At 42.8% G+C, this 26,160-nt stretch overlaps 1 protein-coding gene across 8 annotated transcripts in view; it reads right to left on the bottom strand.

Annotated features, from left to right (window-relative positions):
• Positions 1–3,178: 3,178 nt before the first annotated feature.
• The window catches only part of PUS7 (pseudouridine synthase 7), an 82,516-nt gene continuing 59,534 nt past the window's right edge, over positions 3,179–26,160 (bottom strand). For 5 of the 8 annotated variants that reach the window (XM_032276342.1, XM_032276347.1, XM_032276346.1 and 2 more), the window contains 3 exons: positions 25,831–25,960; positions 21,482–21,573; positions 19,135–20,515 (listed from right to left, as the gene is read on the bottom strand). In XM_032276342.1, coding sequence (XP_032132233.1) covers positions 20,379–20,515; positions 21,482–21,573; positions 25,831–25,960 — 359 coding nt within the window. In that variant the 3' untranslated portion in view covers positions 19,135–20,378. Of the gene's footprint in view, positions 3,984–6,252; positions 6,310–19,132; positions 20,516–21,481; positions 21,574–25,830; positions 25,961–26,160 lie in introns of those variants that run through there. The other 3 variants (XM_032276341.1, XM_032276340.1, XM_032276344.1) reach the window with 2 other exon arrangements.

The raw sequence follows: 26,160 nt of genomic DNA, 5'->3' as shown, positions 1-26,160 counted from the left end.
ATTGAGTTCTGAAAGCTTCTGAGCTTTCAGAATTCAGGTGAACACATCAAGGTGCTGGGAAGGTGTTCTGCCTGGAGGGGCATGGAACACATCCTGCCCCTGCTGAGGTGCATCTTGTCCTATGCATCTCTTTAGTCGGCTGTTTCTGAGTTGCATCTTTTACAAAAAACTGGTAAATGTAAGTAAAATGTTTCCCCAAGTTCTGCAAGCCATTCTAGCAAATTGTCAAAACCACAGATGTCACAGGAAGCTGTGTGGTATGGCGAGCTGATCAGAAGTGTGGGAGACCTGGGCTTGCCATTAGTATCTGAAATAGGGGTAGTTTTGTGAAACTGGACTTTTAATTTGTGGGTTTTGACATTAACTATAGGTGGATAGAGTCAGAATTGCATTACATTGGAGGACCGCCAGCTGGTGTCAGAGATTGGTTGGTGTTGGAAAAAACCCACACATGTGATTTCAGGAGTGTTGTGTACATTTAGGGAAATAGTGTTTCCCCAGAGTATTTAAATGTTATCATAGTTTCCTCACTAGAAAGTAATTCCATGAGGGAGGTTTTGCTGTGTTCATTGAGTTTTCCCATTCCCAAGAACAGTTCCTAGCATGTAATAGGTGCTCAGCAAACATCTGTTGAATGAATAAATAAATCCTAAAAGAGGAAAACCAAACAAATATCATAAAAACTGTGAATATGCAAACATTATTATTATGGAGCTAGTGTGCTGGAACCAATTAAAATATACATATATAACCCTAGTTTATATTTTTTTGACATCCTGAATCCTAAAACCCTAGTTCATGAATAGTTGGGCAATCAAAGGAGAACCTTCCTAATATCAATGTCTAAGGTATCCCTTTTTATTTCTATCACTAATCATATTGTATTGTACTTTTCTTTCTTTCTCTTTCTTTCTTCTTTTTTCTTTTCTTTCTTTCTTCTTTCTTTCTTTCTCTTTCTCTCTCTCTTTCTTTCTTTCTTTCTTTCTTTTTCTTTCTTTTTTTCTTTCTTTCTTCTTTCTCTTTCTCTCTCTCTCTTTCCTTTTTTTTTTGACAGAATCTCACTTTTTTGCCCAGGCTGGAGTGCAGTGGTGCGATCTTGGCCCACTGCAACCTCTGCCTCCTGGGTTCAAGTGATTCTCCTGCCTCAGCCTCCCATGTAGCTGCGATTACAGGTGAATGCCACCACGCCTGGCTAGTTTTTGTTTTTTAGAAGAGACAGGGTTGGCCAGGCTGGTCTCAAACTCCTAACCTCAAGTGATCCACCTGCCTCAGCCTCCCAAGGTGCTGGGATTACAGGCATGAGCCACCACACCACACCCAGTCTTTTTTTTTTTTTTTTTGAGACAGGGTTGCTCTGTCATCCAGGCTGGAGTGTAGTGGTGCAATCTCGGCTCACTGCAACTTCCACCTCCCGGGTTCAAGCAATTCTCCTGCCTCGGCCTCCCGAGTAGCTGGGATTACAGTCATATATCACCACACTTGGCTAATTTTTTTGTATTTTTAGTAGAGACAGGGTTTCACCATGTTGGTCAGGCTGGTCTCAAACTCCCGACCTCAGGTGATCCACCGGCCTCGGCTTCTGAAAGTGCTGGGATTATAGGCGTGAGCCACCGCGCCCAGCCGTTCTAATGGTTTTGTAAGGGGCTTTTCCCTCTTTTGCTTGGTACTTCTCCTTCCTGCCATCATAGGAAGAAGGATGTGTTTGCTTCCCCTTCTGCTATGGTTGTAAGTTTCCTGAGGCCTCCCTAGCCATGTGGAACTGTGAGTCAATTAAACCTCTTTCGCTTATCAATAACCCAGTCTTGGACAGTTCTTTAAGAACAGACTAATACAAGGTTGTGGCTCTGTCACCCAGGCTGGAGGAGTGCAGTGGCATGACCTCAGCCCACGGCAGCCTCGACCTCCTAAGCTCAAGGATCCTCCCACCTCAGCCTCCCAAGTAGCTGGGACTACAGGCATGTGCCACTGTGCCTGTGTTTTCCAGGTTGGTCTCAAATTCCTGGGCTCAAGTGATCCTCCCACCTCAGCCTCACAAAATGTTGGGATTACAGGCGTGAGCCACTGTGCCTGACCCCTTCCTTCAATTTCTAATTGCTTCTCCCATGTCATCCTCCTTTTGGGGATTTATTTAGATTTTTTCTGGAAAATCCCCTCAAGAAATTTCTCATGAAAGATTAGGCTGTTTTGAATATCTTTATGCCTGAAAATATCTTTATTTTATCTTTGCATAAGATGGATGCCTTAGTTAAGTATGGAATTTTAGGTCTAACACTTTTCTCCTCCATCTTTGAGGATGTTTTTCCAATTCCTTCCAGCACTTGGTGATGAGAAATCTGAAAGCAGTCTGAATTTGGATACTTTTCAAGTGACATGGTTTTTCAACTCCCGCTACGGAAGACTTTTGGATTTCTGAAATCTCAGTAGAATGTGTGGACCTTTTTAATTAGTCCCGTTTGATACTTGGTGAGTTATTTTTCCCCAAGTTACGGAAAATTTTCTTCTGTTATTTATTTTCCCACACTCTTGTCTTTGTTCTCTCCTTCTTTACCTTAAAATATCTTCCATCTGCTGGCTTTCTGATTTATGTTCTGAGAGACTTCCTCTACCGTGTCCTCTCGATTACTTGGTTTGCAGCTAAACCCCTTGACCATTTTCCCAGTCTCTTACAGTACTTTGGCAATCACTCATTCAGTTGTCTGATTAATACCCTTTCACTGAAGACTTTTTGCACTATGCCCTGTATCTTAACACTAACACATGGCACAGTGCATTTGCATTCTGCCACACTATACCATGTACATTAATCAGGACTTTTGGAAAGTCTCTTGTTTCCAGAGGCATTGCTATTTCTGATGGGGGTCTGTTATTGAGTTAGTTCATATTAGTCCTTTATTTTCGTTTTTGTTTGGTTTTATGGTTGTTTGCTTTTTTGAGATGGTGTCTCACTCGTGTTACCCAGGCTGAAGTGCAGTGGTGCAAACACAGCTCACTGCAGCCTCGACCTCCCAGGCTCACATGAGTCTCCCACCTCAGCCTCCTGAGTAGCTGGGACCACAGACATGTGCCACCACACCTGGCTAATTTTTTTTTTTTTTGGTATTTTTAGTAGAGACAGGGTTTCACCCTGTTGGCCAGGCTGGTCTTGAACTCCTGGGCTCAAGAGCTCCACCTGCCTCAGCCTTCCAAAGTGAGCCACCATGGCCACCCTGTCCTTTTCTTCCATGCTCCTATGGCCTTTCCTGCTGTCTAGCAAGGTCTAACATTCACTCATAGGCAGCAGCAAAGCCCTCCATTGGTTAGTCTGGGCTGAGGCGGGCGTGTGTTTCTGTGGCAGTGATCTGTTTTCAGCAAGTCTCTCCCTGAGGGGAGAGCTGGCAGCTTCCATGTAAGTGGCAGAGGATACTTCACTAAATAAAAGATGTGTGGGTGAGCAGTCTGGGGAACCCCACAATTGCTAAATTCAGGAGGGTTGTATTTCCAATGGAACAGGTTTAGTGTGTTTCTTTCCTAGGCAGAGCTGCCTGTCCTGCTCCCCACCCACGTCTGCTGTGGAGTTCTCAAGGCAGCGCAAGCTCTGCTCTCCTTCACCCGGGCATGAAGCACTTCATTGGGTGCCCTCCTTGGGCTGCCTGTCCACCTGCTTTAAAAAACTGTCCATGAGCTTTATCCTGAGGGCAAAACACTCAAAACAGTGCCTAGTGCTTTGCAATGTGCTCAACAAATATTTGTTAAATGAATCATGGCGCAAGAGAAGAGGAGGGAGAGGATAGTCCCTGCAATTCCAAGCATGCTTCCTTAATGGATTACCCTAAAGATGGCTTCCTGGCACAGCCCTGCTCTTTTAGTTGACCGTGAGTTTGCCAGTTGCCAGGATTTCCTTCATTACATACCGTGCGTTGGGCTGAGTCCAAATTCCTCCTTTTTCTCCATGGATAAGATTCCACCTGCTGGCTCTTTCTTATAATTCCATAATTCAGTGAGACCTTGGGAAGGACAGAAGATGGAGGTGTGTGTTTAGTCTGCCAACATTTTTTTTTTTTTTTTTTTTTTGAGACGGAGTTTCGCTCTTGTTACCCAGGCTGGAGTGCAATGGCGCGATCTCGGCTCACTGCAACCTCCGCCTCGTGGGTTCAGGCAATTCTCCTGCCTCAGCCTCCTGAGTAGCTGGGATTACAGGCACGCGCCACCATGCCCAGCTAATTTTTTGTAGTTTTAGTAGAGACGGGGTTTCACCATGTTGACCAGGATGGTCTCGATCTCTTGAGCTCGTGATCCACCCGCCTCGGCCTCCCACAGTGCTGGGATTACAGGCGTGAGCCACCGCACCCGGCCATTTTTTTTTTTTTTTTGCATGAAATTCCCCTCTGTCAACAGGCTGGAGTGCAGTGACGCGATCTCGGCTCACTGCAACCTCCACCTCCCGGGTTCAAGCGATTCTCCTGCCTCAGCCTCCCGAGTAGCCTCCCAACAGGCATGCACCACTGCGCTCTGCTAATTTTTTTTTTTTTTTTTTTTTTTTTTTTTTTTTTTTTTTAGTAGAGATGGGGTTTCACCAGGTTGGCCAGGCTGGTCTCAAACTCCTGGCCTCAGTGATCCACCTGCCTTAGCCTCCCAAAATGCTGGGATTTATAGGCATGAGCCACCACACCTGCCCTACATCTAGCTTTTCAAGGAAAAGGCAGTATGGAAACTATGAAATGGAAAAAGAAGTTACAGCATAGTATTATACACACATTGTACCCATGTAAAAAATGTATGTGTGCATATATACACACACAGACATGTATATATGTGCACACAGATATATAGATACATAACATATGTATATATGTGTATATGTGTATATATTAACATATAAAGATGCAGAAACATAAATTAGTAATCAATCACATCACACTCTTGACAAGGTATTTTAGGAGGTTTAGGATTACTAAAATGGTTACTGAACAGCATTAGCATTATGACATTTATTCCAATTAGGAGAGACTAATTATATATAATTACACATATATTTGAAAAAATACATTCCAATTTCATTTCTGACATGGAAAGAGCTTAGAATTTGCCACTCATGTCCTTACAGAAAGGAAGCTGAAAAACTGAAAATCAATGACTTTAATGATTTTTCTTGGACCCATGAGAGAGTTGAGGTTGCAAGGCAAACCATCACCTCAAAATCTGGAGGGACAAAAAAATAAAGAGAATCACAGATGAAGTCAGTTTACCTGGAACACAGCCACACACTGGCAGGAACACTTCCACAGTAACTGATGAGTGGCTTAAGGCTGGGTGTGGACCAACATAAGAGTGAGAAACTCCGGCGGTGGCTCACGCCTGTAATCCCAACACTTTGGGAGGCCAAAGTGGGTGGATCACTTGAGGTCAGGAGGTCAAGACCAGTCTGGTCAAAATGGTGAAACCCCATCTCTACTAAAAAAAAATTTTTTTTTTGAGATGGTGGACTCATTCTGTCACCCAGGCTGGAGTGCAATGGCACAACCTTGGCTCACCGCAACCTCCACCTCCTGGGTTCAAACGATTCTCCTGCCTCAGCACCCCGAGTAGCTGGAATTACAGGCATGTGCCACCACCGCCAGCTAATTTTTGTATTTTTGTAGAGATGGGGTTTCACCATGTTGGCCAGGTTGGTCTTGAACTCCTGACATCAGGTGATCCACCCACCTCAGCCTTCCAAAGCACTGGGATTACAGGCATGAGCCACCATGCCCGGCTTCTACTAAAAATTTTTTAAAAATTAGCCAGGCCTGGTGGTGGGCACCTGTAATCCCAGCTACTTGGAGGTTGAGGCAGGAGAACTGCTTGAACCTGGGAGGCAAAGGTTGCAGTGAGCGAAGATCAGGCCATTGCATTCTGGCCTGGGCAACAGAGTGAGACTCCATCTCAAAAAAAAAAAAAAAAAAGATGAGAAAATCCTGTGGGTTGGAGACTTTTAGTGAGTTTTACTTCTAGGAACCCAACCAGATTTTTACTATAAGGAATCAAGAAGGAACACTTGCTTCTGGCAGGGTAAGAGGAAAATTAACCATTCTAAAATATGCCACAGTGTTCTACCACAGGCCTAGTTAGCAGGGCAAAAACTTTTCAGAGCCTTATCTGACTTAGAGAGGTTACCCAAATTCAGCCGCTCTAGCCTTTCTGTCTCACCTAAGGAGGAAAAAAGTAACAGCCCAGAGATACAAACATGAGCTTTAATAACAGAATTCTAGAATGATTTGTATTCTCCTTACGTACCTTACCACCGCATGAACAGGACTCCAGCATAACAACAACGGATTCCAGCTGAAGGAGCTGCAAGGTAACGATTCCATTTAAGGAGTTTTTAGAGAATCACGAAGACAACAGGGGAGACAAAAACTAGGACACGCGAATAAATTAAAGCCTCCAATACCTACAGCAACAAATTTAAACGCAGTCCAACTCCTAGCCAGATTAACACAAAACCTCACACTATCTGCCTACTAATCTCAGTTCCTCCTACCTGATAAATTATGCCCATATTCCTACAAAAAAATCACATGGCATACTATGTTTTAAGGCAAGGAAAGAAAATAAAAAAGCAACCATCAGACCAGACTCAGTTAGGTCACAGATTTTGGAATGGAAAATAACTATGATTAGTATGTTAAGGGCTCTCATGGGAAAAGTAGTTTACATGAAAGAACAGATGCATAATGTATGCAGAGAGATGGAAACTCTAAGAAACAATAAAAGGAAATGCTAGAAATTGTAGAAATAACACCATAACAGAAAAGAGGAATGTCTCTGATGGGCTTGTCAGTGGACTAGACACAATCAGTGAACCTGAAGTTACGTTAACTGAAACTTCCCAAATTGAAATACAAAGAGAAAAATAAAACGAGAAAACCTGAAGGGAATGTCCAAGAACTGTGGACAATATGAAAAAGTGTAAGATACATGTATTGGAAAACCAGAAGAATAGAGAACAGAAGAAATATTTGAATAATGGCTCCGAATTTTCCCAAAATTAATGACAGACATCAAACCACATCCAGTCTTAGTCATTTTTGGGCTGCTATAAAAGAATACCTGAGACTGTTGAATTTATAATGGATAGAAATTTATTTCTCACAGTTTTAGAGGGAAGTTCAAGATCAAAGAGGTGGCAGCTGGCAAGGGTCTTCTTGTTACATTATCCCATGGCAGAAGGTGGGAGGGCAAGAGCGGATGAGAGAGAGAGAGAATGCAAGAGAAATGCGTACTCCTCGTTTTAGAAGGAAATCACTCTAGTGGTAATAAACCCACTCCTCAGGTAATGGCTCTGTCCTCATGACCTAATCACCTATTAAAAGTTAAAGTCCCCCCTCCCAACACTTCCATATTGGGGATCAAGTTTCCAACACATTAATTTTGGGAGACCCATTCAAACCATTGTACCCAGAACCCTCAGAGAAGACTAAGCAGGATAAATATTATAAAAACTATATTTTAGCATATCATATTCAAATTGCAGAAAATCAAAGTTAAAATCTTGAAAGAAGCCAGAAAACCACCTTACCTATAGAGGAACAAGCATAAGAATTACATTGGTCTTCTCATCAGAAACCATGAAAATATAGAGTAGAGTGAAATATTTGAAGTGTTGCAAGAAAAAACCCACCAACTTAGAATTCTCTATATCCAAAAGTGAAGGAGAAAGAGACTTTCAAAATCAAAAACTGAGAGAATTTATTACCAGCACACCTGCCTTGCAAAAAGTGTTAAAAGAAGTTCCCGTTGGGCGCGGTGGCTCAAGCATGTAATCCCAGCACTTTGGAAAGCCAAGGCGGGAGGATCACAAGGTCAGGAGTTCAAGACCAGCCTGATCAACATGTTGAAACCCCGGCTCTACTAAAAATACAAAATTAGCCAGGCGTGGTGGTGCGTGCCTCTAATCCCAGCTACTCAGGAGGCTAAGGAAAGAGAATTGCTTGAACTCAGGAGGCGGAGGTTGTAGTGAGCTAAGATTGCGCCACTGCACTCCAGCCTGGGTGGCAGAGTGAGACTCCGCCTCAAAAAAAAAAAAAGAAAAAAGTTTTCCTCAGCAAAAAAAACGAAAATCAGGCCGGGCGCGGGGGCTCAAGCCTGTAATCCCAGCACTGTGGGAGGCCGAGGCGGGTGGATCACGAGCTCAAGAGATCGAGACCATCCTGGTCAACATGGTGAAACCCCGTCTCTACTAAAAATGCAAAAACATTAGCTGGGCATGGTGGCACGTGCCTGTAATCCCAGCTACTCAGGAGGCTGAGGCAGGAGAATTGCCTGAACCCAGGAGGCGGAGGTTGCGGTGAGCCGAGATCGCACCATTGCACTCCAGCCTGGGTAACATGAGTGAAACTCCGTCTCAAAAGAAAAAAAAGAAAATCATATAGACCAGAAACTCTCATGCATATCAAGAAAGGAAGAGAATCAGAGAAGGAATAAAAATAACCTTTTACTTTTCTTACTAACTGATCTAATAGATGACCATTCAAAGTAATAATAGCAACAAGGAAATGGGTGATTATAGGATGGAAATGTGAAATCAATGAAAGCCATGTTTCTTTGCTTTAGAAAGCAGTAGAAAGGAGTTGCCAATTTGTTTGTGTTTATTTTTTAGTCTCGCTTTGTCGCCCAGGCTTGAGTACAATGGTGCGATCTTGGCTCACTGCAACCTCCACCTCCCAGGTTCAAGGGACTCTCCTGCCACAGTCTCCCAATTTGCAGGGATTACAGGCACCTGCCTCCATGCCCGGCTAATTTTTGTATTTTAGTAAGGAGGGGTTTTTACCATATTGGCCAGGCTGGTCTTGAATTCCTGACCTCAAGTGATCTGCCCACCTTGGCCGCCCGAAGTTCTGGGATTATAAACATGAACAACAATGTGGCCAGCAAATACTGTTATAAAGTACCTGTACTATTCATGAAGGACCTGTACTACTCATGAAGCAGTTTGGTGTTATTTGAAGGTGGACTTAGTTGTGAATGTTTTTTTTTTTTTTTTTTTTCTCCTGAGACGGAGTTTCGCTCTTGTTACCCAGGCTGGAGTGCAATAGCGCGATCTTGGCTCACCGCAACCTCCGCCTCCTGGGTTCAGGCAATTCTCCTGCCTCAGCCTCCTGAGTAGCTGGGATTACAGGCATGCACCACTATGCCCAGCTAATGTTTTGTATTTTTAGTAGAGACGGGGTTTCACCATGTTGACCAGGATAGTTAAGAATGTATATTACAATTTTTTTTTTTTTTTGAGATGGAATTTAGTTCTGTCACCCAGGCTGGAGTGCAGTGGCACAATCTCAGCTCATTGCAACCTCCACCTTCTGGGCTCAAGCAATTCTCCTGCCTCAGCCTCCAGAGTAGCTGTGATTACAGGCACACACCACCACAGCCAGCTAATTTTTGTATTTTCAGTAGAGGTGGGGTTTCACCATGTTGGCCAGGCTGGTCTGGAACTCCTGACCTCAGGTAATCCACTTGCCTCCACCTCCCAAAGTGTTGGGATTACAGGTGTGAGCCACTGCGCCCAGCCAAGCAATTTTTCAAAGTAGTGAACAATTCACATGCTAAGAGAGAAGAAAAAATGGGTTATTGCTCTAACCATAGATGACAATTCCTGGAAGATTGGGCTCAAGTTCTGGAGGGAAGATGATCCCACTTGGCATCACTTCGTTTTCATACCTCTATGGCCAGCCAACCCCACCCAGATGGGAGCGTGCACAGGCTTCTTCCTTAGCCTGCAGCAGTGGGAACTGATGGTGCTGTGATGGGTCCACAAGGAGACACGTGCCATGGAGTTGATGACAATGTTGATTATGGTGGGAAGGAGTGAGAGGCCATCTGATGAACTACTTTGGGTAGTCCAATGTGAGGGGTGCACTCCATGGAAAACTCTGCAACAGTTAGCATCGAGGGAAGCTCTGGAGAAAACTGAGGCCCAGAGGAGGGGTGTGGCTCTCTGAAGGTCTCTGAGCAACAGTCAGCGGCAGGGCCAGGACTTCAGCCTGTGTGCTCCGACTCCCACTTTGATGTCCTTTCCTCTTCACCACAGCAGCCTCCTGTGCTTTATTTAATTTGGATTTTCACTTTTTGGAGTTTTCCACATCATGACTTCCTCCTAATTAACGTGCACAGATCCTAAGAAGCCAGGATAGCACAGGAAAGAAACAGACTTTAGCTCCAGTTTATTAGACAGATATTATTATTAGAAAAAAGGACCAACTAAGACTCCATCATCTTTCCAAAGGGATAAGCTACTGGAAGGGGGCTAACATGTTAAGTGGAATGACTCTGTGTCAGCTTGACGGCTAAGCTTTTTGGTAGTGAAACATTTCTGTCTAGGCCAACACAGATAGTAAGATCTTCTATGTTGAAAATTAATTTTGTAAACAGGAAGAGAGAAATGTAGAAAACAGGATGAATGTGGCTAGCAAAGAACAGACGTGGGTGCTGGGCTGAGGAGAGTTCTGTTACCCATTTGCAGCTCTAGAGGCAGGTGGAGTTGACCTGAGTTGAAACAAAAGTGCTCCCAAGTGTGCCTAAGTGTTTTTTCTATTGTTGTTGTTGTTTGTTTTGACATGGCATCTTGCTCTGTCACCCAGGCTGGAGTGTAGTGGCGTGATCTTGGCTCACAGCAACCTCTACCTCTCAGGTTCAAGCGATTCTTGTGCGTCAGCCTCATGAGTAGCTGGGACTACAGGCACCCGCCACCATGCCCAGCTAATTTTTGCATTTTTAGTAGAAATAGGGTTTCATCATGTTGGCCAGACTAGTCTTGAACTCCTGACCTCAAGTGATCTGCCTGCCAAGGCCTCCCAAAGTGCTAGGATTACAGGTGTGAGCCACCGTGCCTGTGCCGAAGGTTGGGTTTTAAAGTCTTCAGAAGATATTCTTTATTAAGATTTTGTTTGTAATGGTGGCACGTGCCTATAGTCCCAGGTACTTGGGAGGCTGAGGCAGGAGAATTGCTTGATCCCAGGAGGGGGAGGTTGCAGTGAGCCGAGATTGTGCCACTGCACTCCAACCTGGCGACAGAGTGAGACTCTGTCTCAAACAAACAAAAAACAAACCAACCCTCAAGAGAGTAAAGATAGGCCAGGCTTAGCAGCTCAGACCTGTAATCTCAGCACTCTGGGAGCCTGAGGCAGGGGGATGGCTTGAGCTCCACCAAAAATACAAAAATTAGCCTGTAGTGGCATGTGTCTGTAGCCCCAGCTACTTTGAGCCTGGGTGGCTGAGGCCTCAGTGATCTGTGATTGTGTTGCCATTCTCCAGCCTGGACAACGTGAGATCTTGTCTCAAAACAAAAAAAAAAAAAAGAAAGAAAGTAGATAACCCACAGAATGGGAGAAAATATTTGCCAATCATATACCTGGTAAAGGATTTGTACCTAGAACATACAAAAAACTCTCAGAATTCAACAGCATAAAGACAAATAACACTTTCCAAATGGGCAAAAGATCTCAATAAATATTTCTCCAAAGAATAGATAAATGGCCAATGAGCACACAAAAAATATTCCACATAGCCATTATGGAAATGCAAATTAAAACCCGAGTAGAAACTATTTTATTTTTATTTCTAAATTTATTTTTATTTTTGCATGTGTGTGTTTTTGTTCGTTTTTTTGTTTTTGTTTTTGAGACGGAGTCTCGGTCTGTCGCCAGGCTGGAGTGCAGTGGCCTGATCTCGGCTCACTGCAACCTCTACCTCCCAAGTAGCTGGGACTACAGGTGTGTGCCACCTCATCCTGCTAATTTTTTGTATTTTAGTAGAGACAGGGTTTCACACTGTTGACCAGGCTGGTCTCCATCTCCTGACCTTGTGATCTGCCCACCTTGGCCTCCCAAAGTGCTGGGATTACAGGTGTGAGCCACTGTGCCCGGCCTATTTTTGTTTTTGAGACGGAGTCTTGCTCTGTCACACAGGCTGGAGTGCAGTGATGCAATCTTGGTTCACTGCAACCTCTGCCTCCTGGGTTCAAGCAATTCTCCTGTCTCAGCCTTCCAAGTAGCTGGGAGTACACGTGCCTGCCACCATGCCCGGTTAGTTTTTTGTATTTTTAGTAGAGATGGGTTTTCACCATGTTGGCCAGGCTGGTCTTGAACTCCTGACCTCAAGTGATCTGCCCGCCTAAACCTCCTACAAGTGCTGGGATTGCAGGCATGAGCCACTGCACCCAGCTGAGAAACCACTTTATATCCAAACGGATGGCTACAATCACAAAGACAGGTAACAACAAGTGTTGGTGACGATGTGGAGAAAATGGAACCCTCACACCCTCCTAGTGGGAATGTAACATGATGCAGCTACTTAGGAAAACAGCCTGGCAGTTCTTCAAGGAGTAAAACACAGTTATCATATGACACAGTAATTCCTTTCCTAGATATATACTCAAGAGAAATGAAAACGTATGAACATACAAAAACTCATAACAAAATGTTTATAGCAGCATTATTCATAAAAGCCAAAAGGTGGAAACAACCCACGTCTATTAGTCGATTAAATAAAATGTAGTATATTAACAGATGGAGTATTATTTGCCTAAAAAAAGGAATAAAGTACTTTTACATCACGAGCGGGATAAATCTTGAAAGCATTATGCTAAGTGAAAGTCAATTCCACATATTGTATAATTTCATTTGTATCAAGTGACTGGAAGAGACCAGTCAACAGAGATTTAAAGTAGCAGCTTCCGGGGGCGGGGGCTGAGGTGATAATCAGAAGTCAGTGTTAATGTGTTTGAAGTTTTTGAGACGACAAAAATGTAAAAATGATTCTGATAATGATTGTGCAACTCCAAATATACCGAAATCCTTTGTACACTTAAACGAGTGAATTGTACGGTATATGAATTATACCTCAATAAAGCTATCATTAATAAAAGCAAAAACAAAATCTCAGCCCTCCCTAATCGCCTTGCCATCCTGTACAACCTGAGTTCTCAGCTTCATGTGCTAACTGTTCTCACAATTTTCTTTTACTTCTGGCTCTATCCTTATTCTCATCTCCCAAACCTCAATTTATATTCCATGAACTGGGAAATTAAAATCTAAATAGAAGGCCGGGCACGGTGGCTCACACCTGTAATCCTAGCTAATGGGGAGGCTGAGGCATGAGAATCACTTGAACCTGGGAGGCAGAGCTTGCAGTGAGCCGAAATCTCACCACTGCATTCCAACCTGGGCAACAGAGAGAGACCCTGTCTCAAAAATAAATAAATTAATTAATTAATTAAATAAGTTGAAATAGAGGCTGCACTAAGGATTAGCTTTGCATTATTTATAGGTGAGAGAAAATTGTAGGGTGTTATCTGAATTGCATAAGGAAAATTTCAAACACTCTGAAATATTTCAGAACCTAATAACAATCATGTTTATGTGCTCCCATAGCAAAAGTATTTACTCCCAATCAGTATAAAACTTAACAACCCAGTAAACATTTCAAAATCATATTTAGCTAGTTGTACTTCTGACCTACATATTCCCAATTTAAAAACTCAAACCTTAATACTCAAATTTACCACTGTATTGGTGACATGCGATAAAGAACAAGTGACCTTTCTAAAGACTCACTGTCCAACAATGGTAGCCATTGACCACAAGTGGCTACTGAGCACTAAAAATACAGCTAGTCCAAATCAATATATATTTTAAGTGTAAAATACACACTGGCTTTTTAAGACAGTTCAAAAAAAAAAAAAAGAACGTAAAATATTGAGCTGAAACGATATTTTGGATACATTCCTTTATAGAAATTACATCATTAATTTTACTTGTTTCATTTTCTTAATAAGGCTACTAGAAAATTTTAATTACATACATGGCTCACATTATATTTTTTATTGGATGGAGCTGCTCTACAGATCCATGTAGAGCTTTTGAGGGAACTGTAAATATGCATAAGGAGACAGAGGCTTTGAATAATGTCTCCCATCATGGCTTCCTGTTGTCATCTCTTTTTATATACTGGGTACTTTCCAGGAGTCTAGCACAGCTGGATAAGCTGCAACAGAAAATCAACACAGTATACCCATAGGACAACACAGTACACCCACAGGACAACACAGTACACCCATAGGACAGCACAGTACACCCATAGGACAACACAGTACACCCACAGGACAGCACAGTACACCCACAGGACAGCACAGTACACCCATAGGACAGCACAGTACACCCATAGGACAACACAGTACACCCACAGGACAGCACAGTACACCCATAGGACAGCACAGTACACCCATAGGACAACACAGTACACCCACAGGACAACACAGTACACCCACAGGACAACACAGTACACCCATAGGACAACACAGTAATATGGACTCTCTAGACATTCCTGCCTTTTGAAGCTGCTGCTTTCATTAAGAAGCTACAGCCAGGGAGTTTTTAATTATAACAATTATGACTTTTTGGGGGGTGGAGGATAAATTTCCTGTATAGAGTTATAAGGCCACACAGAGTCTTAAGAATGCTTTGACGAAACTTTTGGAGAAGGGTAAGAAAGAAAGAAAAGGCAGGGTGCAGTGACCCATGCCTGTAATCCCAGCACTTTGGGAGGCTGAGACCGGTGAATCACTTGAACCCAGGAGTTCGAGACCATCGTGGCCAACATGGAGAAACTCCTTCTCTAGCAATAATACAAAAACACTAGACGGGCGTGGTGACATGCACTTGTGGACCCAGCTACTAGGGAGGCTGAGGAGAGAGGACTGTTTGAACCCAGGAGGTGAGGGTTGTAGTGGGCCGAGATCCCGCCACAACACTCCAGCCTGGGTGACACAGAGTGAGACTCCATTTCAAACAAACAAACAAACAAATAAAAATGAATTATTAGTGATCCTGGAGGAAGCCCAAAAATAAGAAGCATGGAAGGGAGGTTGAGGAAGGCTCTAAGTGTAAAATCTTAGATCGTCAATATGAGCCTTAGATCTAATTACAACATGATCCCTTTTGCACATATTCATTGTTTGCCCATAATCATCAGCATCTCCACGTGTTGACAGATGCAGGATGAAGATAAGAGGGGAGGGTCCCAGGAGAATCTTGGTCCAGCCTCAGCACTGGGACACCAGGTGGAGCCACGAAGTTCGTGCTCCTTGCTTGGGGAAGGAGCCTATGTGGCCTGGAATCAATCTGTAAGGAGAGGGCCTGTTAGCAGAAATCCCTCTCACTTTGCTGAGAGTTTTTTTTCTTTTTCCTTTTTTGTCCAATAAATTCTGTTCCCCTCATCCTTCAGTGTCTCCATGCCTGACTTTTCCTGGTCATGACACAAGAACCTGGATATAGCTGAACTAAGGAGCAGAAATTCTGCAATATTTGCCACTGTATTATATCTTTTTTAGATAGAGTCTCACTCTGTTGCCCAGGCTGTAGTGCAATGGTGTGATCTCGGCTCTCTGCAACCTCTACCTCCTGGGTTCAAGCAATTCTCCTGCGTCAGCCTCCCGAGTAGCTGGGATTACAGGCATGCGTCATCATGCCCGGCTATTTTCTATTTTCAGTAGAGATATAATTTCACCATGTTGGTCAGGCTGCTCTCGAATTCCTGACCTGAGGTGATCCGCCTGTCTCGGCCTCCCAAAGCATTGGGATTACCGGTGTGAGCCACCACTCTTGGCCTGCAACAGTATCACATCTGATCAATATAGACTCTCCTTTGTATCTAGGGTGACTGGTTTACTAACTGGGTCAGTGCTGTACACCAAAGAGCCACTAGTCACACATTTGGCTATCAGGCAATTGAAACTGTGACTGAGGAGCTTAAATCAAGTTTAAGTAGCCACATGGCTAGTGGCCACTGTGTTGGCCAGTACAGGTCTGGAACCTGGCTGCTTTGTGTGTACCAGCGGCTCATGTACCCTCTGGGAGTTGGTTAGAAATGCCGTATTTCAGCCGGGCGCGGTGGCTCACGCCTGTAATCCCAGCACTTTGGGAGGCCGAGGCGGGTGGATCACAAGGTCAAGAGATCGAGACCATCCTGGTCAACATGGTGAAACCCCGTCTCTACTAAAACTACAAAAAATTAGCTGGGCATGGTGGTGCGTGCCTGTAATCCCAGCTACTCAGGAGGCTGAGGCGGGAGAATTGCCTGAACCCAGGAGGCGGAGGTTGCGGTGAGCCGAGATCGCGCCATTGCACTCCATCCTGGGTAACAAGAGCGAAACTCCGTCTCAAAAAAAAAAAAAAAAAAAAAGAAATGCCGTATTTCAGATGCTACCTGGACTTCCTGAAATATATTCTGCAGTTTAAGATCACCAGGTGACTCTTACGTATATTAAAGTTTGGAAAGCACTTACCTAGAGTAGGGGGTCTTATTGAATACACTGAAGCCCCTAAAACTGTATAAAAAGTTTGCATGAATTTGTAACACACACATATATGGATACACACTTTCCTGCTTTCCTTCTCCTGAAAGCAATGTCTATACTTCTTTCTCAGATTTTCCAAAGTGTTCATGATCCAGAACTAAGTTCTACCCTACACAAAGTGGGAAAGCAGATTTCACTGAACAAAGAAAGCCTTAAAGTTATCCTTCACTGAGTAGGCAAATGCTTTCGAATTTACAAAGATGAGAAACATGGCCATGTTCAGCTTTGTCGTTCTTCCAGTGTGGTTTTATTTCTTCATATGTCTGCAATAAAAAACTACATGGTACACTCCAGATCTGCTTTGGTTTCAAAAAGGCACATGCACATCAGTCATCAGTGCACATAGGGGGCTATAATACATTTATATGTATTCTATTTTGTATCATACACACACATTCTTATTTTTTAAGTGCAAATTGACCACAATATGCATTCCAGTGCAAATACCAGTTTGTGTTAATTCATGCAGCCTGGAGCGACTGGTGAAGTTTTAAGTATTGATGTACTACTGCAGCTGTTACCAATCTTTTTGTTGATTTAAAACTGGTATAATGGTTGTCTGGTTATTGTCTACAACATGAAACCATGAAGATTCAGCAATCAATCAGGTTTTTTTAATTAGTATTAATAGCAGTCTGGTTATTATCTACAACATGGAACCATGAAGAAAAACATTTTAAAGAACAATCTTGATTATTTAGCTTCCTTTCCCATTATGGAATAGTGTTGGTTTTACATTATAATAAAAATAATGATCCTTTATTATTTCTTTTAGGCAAAATTTAGGAAGCAACGATACTTTTATGTGGAGGATGAGGTTGCTTTCAGGCTTTGTAAATTTGCCTAAGAGAAACTTCCTTCATTTGTGAACAACAAAAAATGATCTGAATTCTATGCTAAGGTAATTATTTATTTCAGGTTAAGCCCCTAGAGTTAGGTGGTATGTCCCTGAGTCTCAAAACAGCTTGAAGAATCCACCTTGAATCATTATTTATCCACTGGTGTTTATGAAGAAACATGTACAAACTGGTATTAGCTAACACAGCCAGGAAAATTAACTTATCATATGGAGCCATAACTGTTTCCCAGATGAAGAAAATACAAGTTTAGCCTCACTTTTGTTCTGGAATGCAAATTTATACTGGTTGAGCATCCCAAATCTGAAAATCCAAAATCCAAAACTTGCCCATTGGAGCATTCTGGATTTTTGGATTTCAACCAATAAGTTGAAGTGCAAATTAAAAAAAAAAAAATCCAAAATCTAAAGCACTTCTAGTCCCAAGCATTTTAGATAAGGGATACTCAACCTGTAAATGCAGAACTGCTGAATGCAATTGCCAACAGAAGACTTAGGTCCCTTTATAAATAATTTTCAGTCAGATGAAGGAGAGGAACTATTACTGGAAGGTACAGACAGGACTACTATACACTTAATACACGTTTAGCTTTTGTAAGACAAAACATACATATATGTATATATATGTGTTTTTTTGAGACAGGGTCTCACTATGTTGCCCAGGCTGGTCTCAAACTCCTGTGCTCAGGCAGTCCTCCCACATCAGTCTCGTAGTCCTGGGATTACAGATGTGAGCCACCATGCCTGACCTAGGACAAAATGTTCTTTCAAAACTAGCTAGCTAAAAGGATAGTTTAGTGGGCTGGGCATGGTGGCTCACATCCATAACCCCAGTACTTTGGGAGGCAGTGTTGGGCAGATCATTGGAGGACAGGAGTTGGAGACCAGCCTAGCCAACATGGCGAAACCCTGCCTCTGCTAAAAATACAAAATAAGCCAGGAGTGGCAGCTGGTGCCTGTAATCTTAGCTACTCAGGAGGCTGAGGCACAAGAATCACTTGAACCTGGTAGAGGGAGTTGCAGTCAGCCAAGATCACACCACTGCACTCCAGCCTGAGTGACAGAGCAACACTTTGTCTCAAAAAAAAAATAAAAAAAAAAAAAAAAGATAATTTATGATATGTCCAATCTTTTTTTTTTTTTTAAATTTGGTGTCATGACTCGGATCCGTGTCCAATCTTTTTTAAGACTCAGCAATGTGGTGGTGGTGGATGTCATTAAAACAAAAGGGTTGAGAAACAATTCACTGCCAGGCACGGTGGCTCACACCTGTAATCCCAGCACTTTGGGAGGCTGAGGAGGGTGCATCACCTGAGGCCAGGAGTTCATGACCAGCCTGGGCAATATGGCGAAACCCCACCTCTACTAAAAATACAAAATAGCCAGGCATGGTGGTGCATGTCTGTAGTCTCAGCCACTCGGGAGGCGGAAGCAGGAGAATCGCTTGAGCCGGGGAGGCGGAGGTTACAGTGAGCTGTGATTGTGCCATTGCCCTCCAGCCTGGGCAACAGAGCAAGACACCGTCTCAAAACAAAAAACAAAACAAAACAAAAACAGTCCTCAATCTCATTTCTACTACCAGATACAAGACAAATGTCATTCATACTCCTGGTATGGTAGCTCTTTCCTATTTCTTTCTTTTCTATTCCAGAAAGCACACTGGAAGATGAGTGAGTGATTCCAATGTAAGAATAACCTGAAGTCCAGGCCAATACAGTCAATTAAGCACAGCATTTGACTCGTTATCCTCATACTTCACAGCGGATCACAAGACATTTTGGTGTCAACATCATTTCTGATAAGGACTCCTCATTCATTTCATTTAGTTCCTTACCTTTAGTCAAGGTCAAGATTCTTATCTACACTCATTTGATATATTTATTTGACTTATTTACATAACCAGTAGAAAGGAGATTTTAAAAATATTTATTACATTTGTTTCTAGAAATCATAGAAAATAAAAATTGATACAATTATGATACACAACTTTAGAAAGGCGTATCTATGCTTTCATACCAGAGAAAAGTTTATGCAGCGTCAGACATGGAAATACCAAAGCCACTGGTGACAAAAGGTAAACAAATGCTACTGATAGATGCTCTTGTACATTTTTATAGCTTTCTTCTCTACCATTATTTATTTTATAGCGAATACCAGTCCAGTGGAAAGAGTTCTGAACATAAAAGGCACCTAGAGTAAAAATTAGACCTTAACTAATAAAAACAGCTATATACGATTACATCAAGAAAAAAAACCCAGCCAGCACAGTGACTCACACTGGTAATCCCAGGGGTTAGCCTTGGAAACATGGCAAAACCGTCTCTACAAAAAAGACAAAAATCAGCTAGGCGTGGTGGTGTGCACCTGTACTCCCAGCTACTCAGGAGGCTGAGGTGGGAGAGTCACTTGAGCCTGGGAGGTCTAGGTTGCAGTGAGCCAGAACTGAGGATTGCAGGATTGCACTGCAATCCAGCCTACTCTATGGAGTGAGACCCTGTCTTGGGGAAAAAAAGATAAAAGAAAAAGGTTCTATCAATGCAACTTTCCTGCAAGGCATTAATATAAATGCAAAAGCCACTGCAACTAAAAAGTCTATAAATGCTTGCCTGAATCTAGTACATAAGCAGGATAATGATGATCACTGTTTACAATAATTTGTAGATGTTTTATTATCATTTAAATCAGCATGAGTACTGTATTAATATTCGTGGGTGGCAGCTATCAAATTATTTACCCACAGTCCAGATTTGTTTTGCTGCACGTGCTCGTAAAACGTATGGTTGTATACTCCGTCACAGATGTGTCAAAAACTCCTGCTGTCTTTTGAGAATGCAGCAAAACCTAAACCTAATACTTTAAACCAAAGTCCTTTTTTTTTTATTATTGTAAAGCTGACATTTCACTCTGATTTAAGCACCTGAAGTATATTTTGACCAATTTATATTCTGAGCTAAAATTAAGAACCTCAGGATTTGTGTACATGTACAAATATTGCAAATTATTTCTTTAAGCTAATAAAAAGTTTAAAAAATACAAATAATTTTTTATTACAAAGATTTGAAATCCATATGAGTCTGAACTAAGACAGAAATGCACAGGGAGCCAGGAAGCAAACACTTGTGTGCATTTGCTGATCTGTGGACAAGGTACTGCTCAGCGAAGCCAGGTGGTATTCAGCTGCGTCTGGTTCTTGATACTGGTATCCATTTTTAGCACTTCTCGAATGGCCATGGTGGCATATGTAGAAGGGGGTAGAGAAAAATCCATTTTCAAAGCCCTGTATTTGCCTTCTGCCAGGCAAGAAAGAAGAAAACAGTCAGAAAGTGAAGGCAACTGCAGACAGACCGGAGAGAGTCACATAATCTCTACGCAAATATAAAGAACTGTGCTCCTTTCCTTAGACTCTGTTTCCCAGGAGGCGTCTGAGAACGAGACCATGTAAGTAACAGATCTGTGAGCGTGAACCTGCTGAACGGTTACGGAAATTCTACCCAGGAGCTTTCACAAAAGGGCAGATGACAGAAGAGCACAGAGGGAAATGCATGTAAAGTTAAAAAAAATAATAAAAAATTATGGCCTAGGAAGAAAAAACAGAAAAAGGAATGGCAACAAGAATTTAATGATGAGAATGCCAATTTAATTTTTTTTTTCTTTTTTTTTTGAGACAAAGCCTCACTCTGTCACCCAGGCTGGAGTGCAGTGGAGCAATCTTGGCTTACTATAATCTCTATCTCCCAGGTTCAGGTGATTCTCCTGCCTCAGCCTCCCGAATAGCTGGGATTATAGGCATGCACCACCACATCCGGCTAATTTTTTTTTTTTTTTTTGTATTTTTAGTAGAGACAGAGTTTTGCCATGTTGGCCAGGCTGGTCTAGAACTCCTGACCTCAAGTGATCCACTTGCCTTGGCCTCCCAAAGTGCTGGGATTACAGGTGTGACCCACCATGACCTGCCACCAACTTTCTAGACTCTTCCTGAATTTTCACTCACCTTTGGTAACTCCCTGTGGGAGTTGGGGAGAAATACTCCATCACCTAATATCACAACCATCTGTAACACTCATTCATTTTCAGGATGATTTACCAGTTTGATTTACTAACCTCCAGCCATAATCATGAAAGTAAGGTCATAAAACACAACAATGAAATCATGGGTGCTGGTAGGGGCTGTAAGAGCAATTTTCAAAAAAAAATTATGTTTTTGTTTAAGAAAATATTTCAAAGTTGACACAGAGCTGATGATTGAATAAACTTACCAGAAGCAAAAACTGGTGGTGGCTTCCCTTCTAGGTTGTCCACATCTGTGTTGAAAAGTGGAATTTTGGGGTCATCATATGCAACAACTTCCCTTCAAAATATATGAATAAAGGTAAGTATGAATGTGAACTTTCATATTAAGCCACTCGCCATCATTTGTTCAGCAAGAAAAACACATAATTTACTGTAAATAATTACAGTTAGGACTCCTGAATAACAGAGCAGGGCCAGATTTTATACATAAGTTTTGCATACATACGTATAATTTTTTTTTTTTTTTTTGAGATGAAGTCTCACTCTGTTGCCGAGGCTGGAGTGCAGTGGCGCAATCCTGGCTCATTATAACCTCTGCCTCCTGCCTCCCGGATTCAAGCAATTCTTACGCCTCAGCCTCCCTAGTACCTGGGACTACAGGCGCCTGCCACCACGCTCAGCTAATTTTTATATTTTTAGTAGACATAGGGTTTTGCCATGTTGGTTGGGGGGGTTTCAAACTCCTGGCCTCAGGTATCTACCTGCCACAGTCTCCCAAAGTACTGGGATTACAGGTATCAGCCACTACAGGTATTGACCGACTTACGACCTATGCAACTTACAACCATTCGACTTTACGACCACAATCGCTAGCCACGACTGCTCCGTGTCTGGCAGCGCAAATGTTGCCCAGCTGGGCGTACGACAGTGCGGACCAGCTTCTGGCAGCACTACTATCTCCGCGTGCATATAGCCTACTCAACTTACGACCAAATCATGTTATGACCGGTCTGTTGGAACCAATCGTGGTCGTTAAGTCGAGCACTAGCTGTATGCCTGACTCAATCCAATTATATTCTATTAGTTACTTAAAAACATACAACTGGGGCCAGGTGTAGTGGCTCATGTCTCTAATCTTAACACTTTGGGAGGCTGAGGTGGGATGACTGACTAAGCCCAGGAGTTCGAGACCAGCCTGGTTAACATGGTGAAACCCCATCTCTTTATATTAATAATTAAATTTTTTAAATGTACAATTGACAGTTTTTTTTATTTCATTTTATTTTTTGAGACGGAGTTTCACTCTTGTTACACAGGCTGGAGTGCAATGGTGCGATCTCGGCTCACCGCAACCTCCGCGTCCTGGGTTCAAGCAATTCTCCTGCTTCAATCTCCTGAGTAGCCGGGATTACAGGCACGCGCCACCATGCCCAGCTAATGTTTTGTATTTTTAGTAGAGACGGGGTTTCACCATGTTGACCAGGATGGTCTCGATCTCTTGAGCTCGTGATCCCCCCCTAGGCCTCCCAAAGTGCTGGGATTACAGGCTTGAGCCACCACGCCTGGCCAGTTTTTTTTTTTTTTAATTGCATTTTAGGTTTTGGGGTACATGTGAAGAACATGCAAGATTGTTGCATAGCTACACACATGGCAGTGTGATTTGCTGCCTTCCTCCCCATCACCTATATCTGGCATTTCTCCCCATGCTATCTCTCCCCCAACTCCCCACCCCCCACTGTCCCTCCCCTATTCCCCCGCGACAAACCCCAGCGTGTGATGCTCCCCTCCCTGTGTCCATGTGTTCTCATTGTTCAACAACCACCTATGAGTGAGAACATGTGGTATTTGATTTTCTGTTCTTGTGTCAGTTTGCTGAGAATGATGGTTTCCAGGTTCATCCATGTCCCTACAAAGGACACGAACTCATTGTTTTTTATGGCTGCATAATATTCCATGGTGTATATGTGCCACATTTTCCCTGTCCAGTCTATCATTGATGGTCATTTGGGTTTATTTTATTTTATTTTATTTATTTTTTAAAGATGGGGTTTCACCATATTGGTCAGGCTGGTCTCGAACTCCTGACCTCAGGTGATCCACCCACCTCAGCCTCCCAAAGTGCTGGGATTACAGGCATGAGCCACTGCGCCCAGCTGACAGTTCTTTTTTTTTTTTTTTTTTTTTTTTTGACAGTTCTTTTTAAATGAAGTTGATAAAGTAGTAAACTTCACTTTGCACAGTTGTGACCAAATCAATTATGGTATTTACATTTTCTCCAGAGTGGGTGCCACAACTAACAACATCTTGTTACGAAGGAAGAACAGTTCTCTGGAATGGGGAAGACAAGGTCCAACCATGTGGACCTCTTGCCATAATCCAGAGAAGAGGAGGGAAGAAAGATGGAGACTGAGAAGGAAATAGGGAATGAAAGAATTTCCTAGGAATAAACAACTAGTTCGGGATTTCATTTTAAAATTATCAGATAAAGCTTTAGGTAATACTAGGTATTAAAATTTGTTTTTGAGACAGAGTTTCGTTGTGTCACCCAGGCTGGATGGCAGTGGTGTGATCACAGCTCACTGCAGCTTCTATTTTCCAGGCTCAAGCAATCCTCCAACTTAGGCCTCCCAAACAGCTGGGACTATAGGTGTACACCATCACACCCGGCTAATTTTTGTATTTTTTTGTAGAGACAGTCTTGCTATGTTGCAGAGGCAGGTTTCAAGCTCCTAGGCTCAAATGATCCTTCCACCTCAGCCTTGCAATAAATTTTTTTTTTTTGAGACAGAGTTTCACTCATGTTACCCAGGCTGGAGCGCAACGGCGCGATCTCGGCTCACCGCAACCTCCGCCTCCTGGGTTCAGGCAATTCTCCTGCCTCAGCCTCCTGAGTAGCTGGGATTACAGGCACACGCCACCATGCCCAGCTAATGTTTTGTATTTTTAGTAGAGACAGGGTTTCACCATGTTGACCAGGATGGTCTCGATCTCTTGACCTCGTGATCCACCCGCCTCGGCCTCCCACAGTGCTGGGATTACAGGCTTGAGCCACCGCGCCCGGCCTTTTTTTTTTTTTTTTTTTTTTAAGATAGAGTTTCACTCTTGTTGCCCAGGCTGGAGTGCAATGGCTCAATCTTGGCTCATGGCAACCTCTGCCTCCCAGGTTCAAGCTATTCTCCTGCCTAAGCCTCCCAAGTAGCTAGGATTACAGGCATGCGCCACCATGCTGGGCTACTTTTGTATTTTTAGCAGAAACGGAGTTTTTCCATGTTGGTCAGGCTGGTCTCGAACTCCCGACCTCAGGTGATCCTCCTGCCTTGGCCTCCCAAAGTGCTGGGATTACAGATGGGAGCCACCACGGCCGGCCATAAAATATAGGAAAAAAGTTCACTCTGTACAAATTACTTCAATAATTCAGTGAAGCCAATAAAATGTAAATGAATTCACTTTCTGTAACTGTTTACATTCAAAACAGCTTCCTTATTTCTTTTCTTTTTTTAGAGACAGGGTCTCACTATATTGCCCAGGCTCGTCTCAAATACCTGACCTCAAGCAATCCTCCCACTTCAGCCTCTCCAGTCTCTGGGATTACTTATGAGCCACTATGCTCAGCTTACCGTCATTTACTTCTTGATGACTTGGAAAATACATAGTAGCAGAAGCAGTAACAACAGTAATAATAACAATAATAACTAACACTTATGAAACACACGCTGGGTTCTAAGCACTGAAAAATACAGTCATGCACTGCTTAACAACAGGGACACGTTCTAACTCTTGTCAGGCAATTTTATCACCATGTGAACATCAAAGAATGTACTTACACAAACACAGATGGTATAGCCTACTACACACCATGGTTATAGAGTATGCTCTATTGCGCCTAGACTACAAACCTATAGAGCATGTTACTGTACTGAATACTGAAAGCAACTGTAACACAATGGTAAGTACTTGTGCATCTAAACAGAGAAAAGACACAGGCTGGGTGAGGTGGTTCACGCCCGTAATCCAGGTGGGAAGACTGCTTTAGCCCAGGAATTTGAGGTTGCAGTAAGCCATGATTATGGCACTGCATTCCAGCCTGTGCGACAGAGAAAGAACTTGTCTCTATTAAAAAGAAAGGAAAAGAAAAGAGAAAAGAAAAAAGGTAAGGCTGAGTATGGTGGCTCAAGCCTGTAATCCCAGCACTTTGGGAGGCCGAGGCAGTAGTCTGAGACCAGCCTGGCCAATATGGTGAAACCCTGTCTCTACTAAAAATACAAAAATTATCCGGGTGGCAAGGTGCCTATGAGCTCAGCTACTCCGGAGGCTGAGGCAGGAGAATCATTTGAACCTGGGAGGTGGAAGTTGCAGCGAGCCAAGATAGTGCCACTGCACCCCAGCCTGGGTGACAAGAGTGAAACTCCATCTCAAAAAAAAAAAAAAAAAGGTAAGTAAAAATATGGTTTTATAATCTTACAGGACCACCATCATATATGCAGTCTGTCACTGACTGAAAATTATTTGTGCAGTGAGTGACTCTATATAAGTGAAGCAAGAGCTTACAGCTTATAGTAATTCAGTTCTATTCCATTCCAGACTGATTACTCACCAGCTAACATTCTGAGGACGAATAATGATCTTTCGGTAGGCCCCTGACAAGGAATAATCTCGGATTTTGTGTCTCATGTTGTCAATATCAAGATTGTCAGCTGTGAGCATTTCCCTGTAGGCTTCTCGAACTAATATAAAATACAAAAAGTTAGCTGAAATGCAGCCTGTCAGCCAAGTTATCCTGAACTAGATTACAAACAGAGTTAAGCTTAGTTAGATTGCCTAACAAAATTAGTCACCTTAATTTATAATCCAAAATCTGTCCCCTGGAATCAATATTTAGTGACTTAGTAACTAGGACTAGAGGGTGTATTCAGCTTTGGTTTGG

The sequence above is a fragment of the Sapajus apella genome, unplaced genomic scaffold (assembly GCF_009761245.1).
Source record: "Sapajus apella isolate SASKATOON/1434 unplaced genomic scaffold, GSC_monkey_1.0 scaffold7, whole genome shotgun sequence".
In the NCBI taxonomy this organism is placed as follows: Eukaryota; Metazoa; Chordata; class Mammalia; order Primates; family Cebidae; genus Sapajus; species Sapajus apella.
Note: the sequence above shows the minus strand (reverse complement) of the source record. Positions and strands in the feature narration are given on the sequence as shown.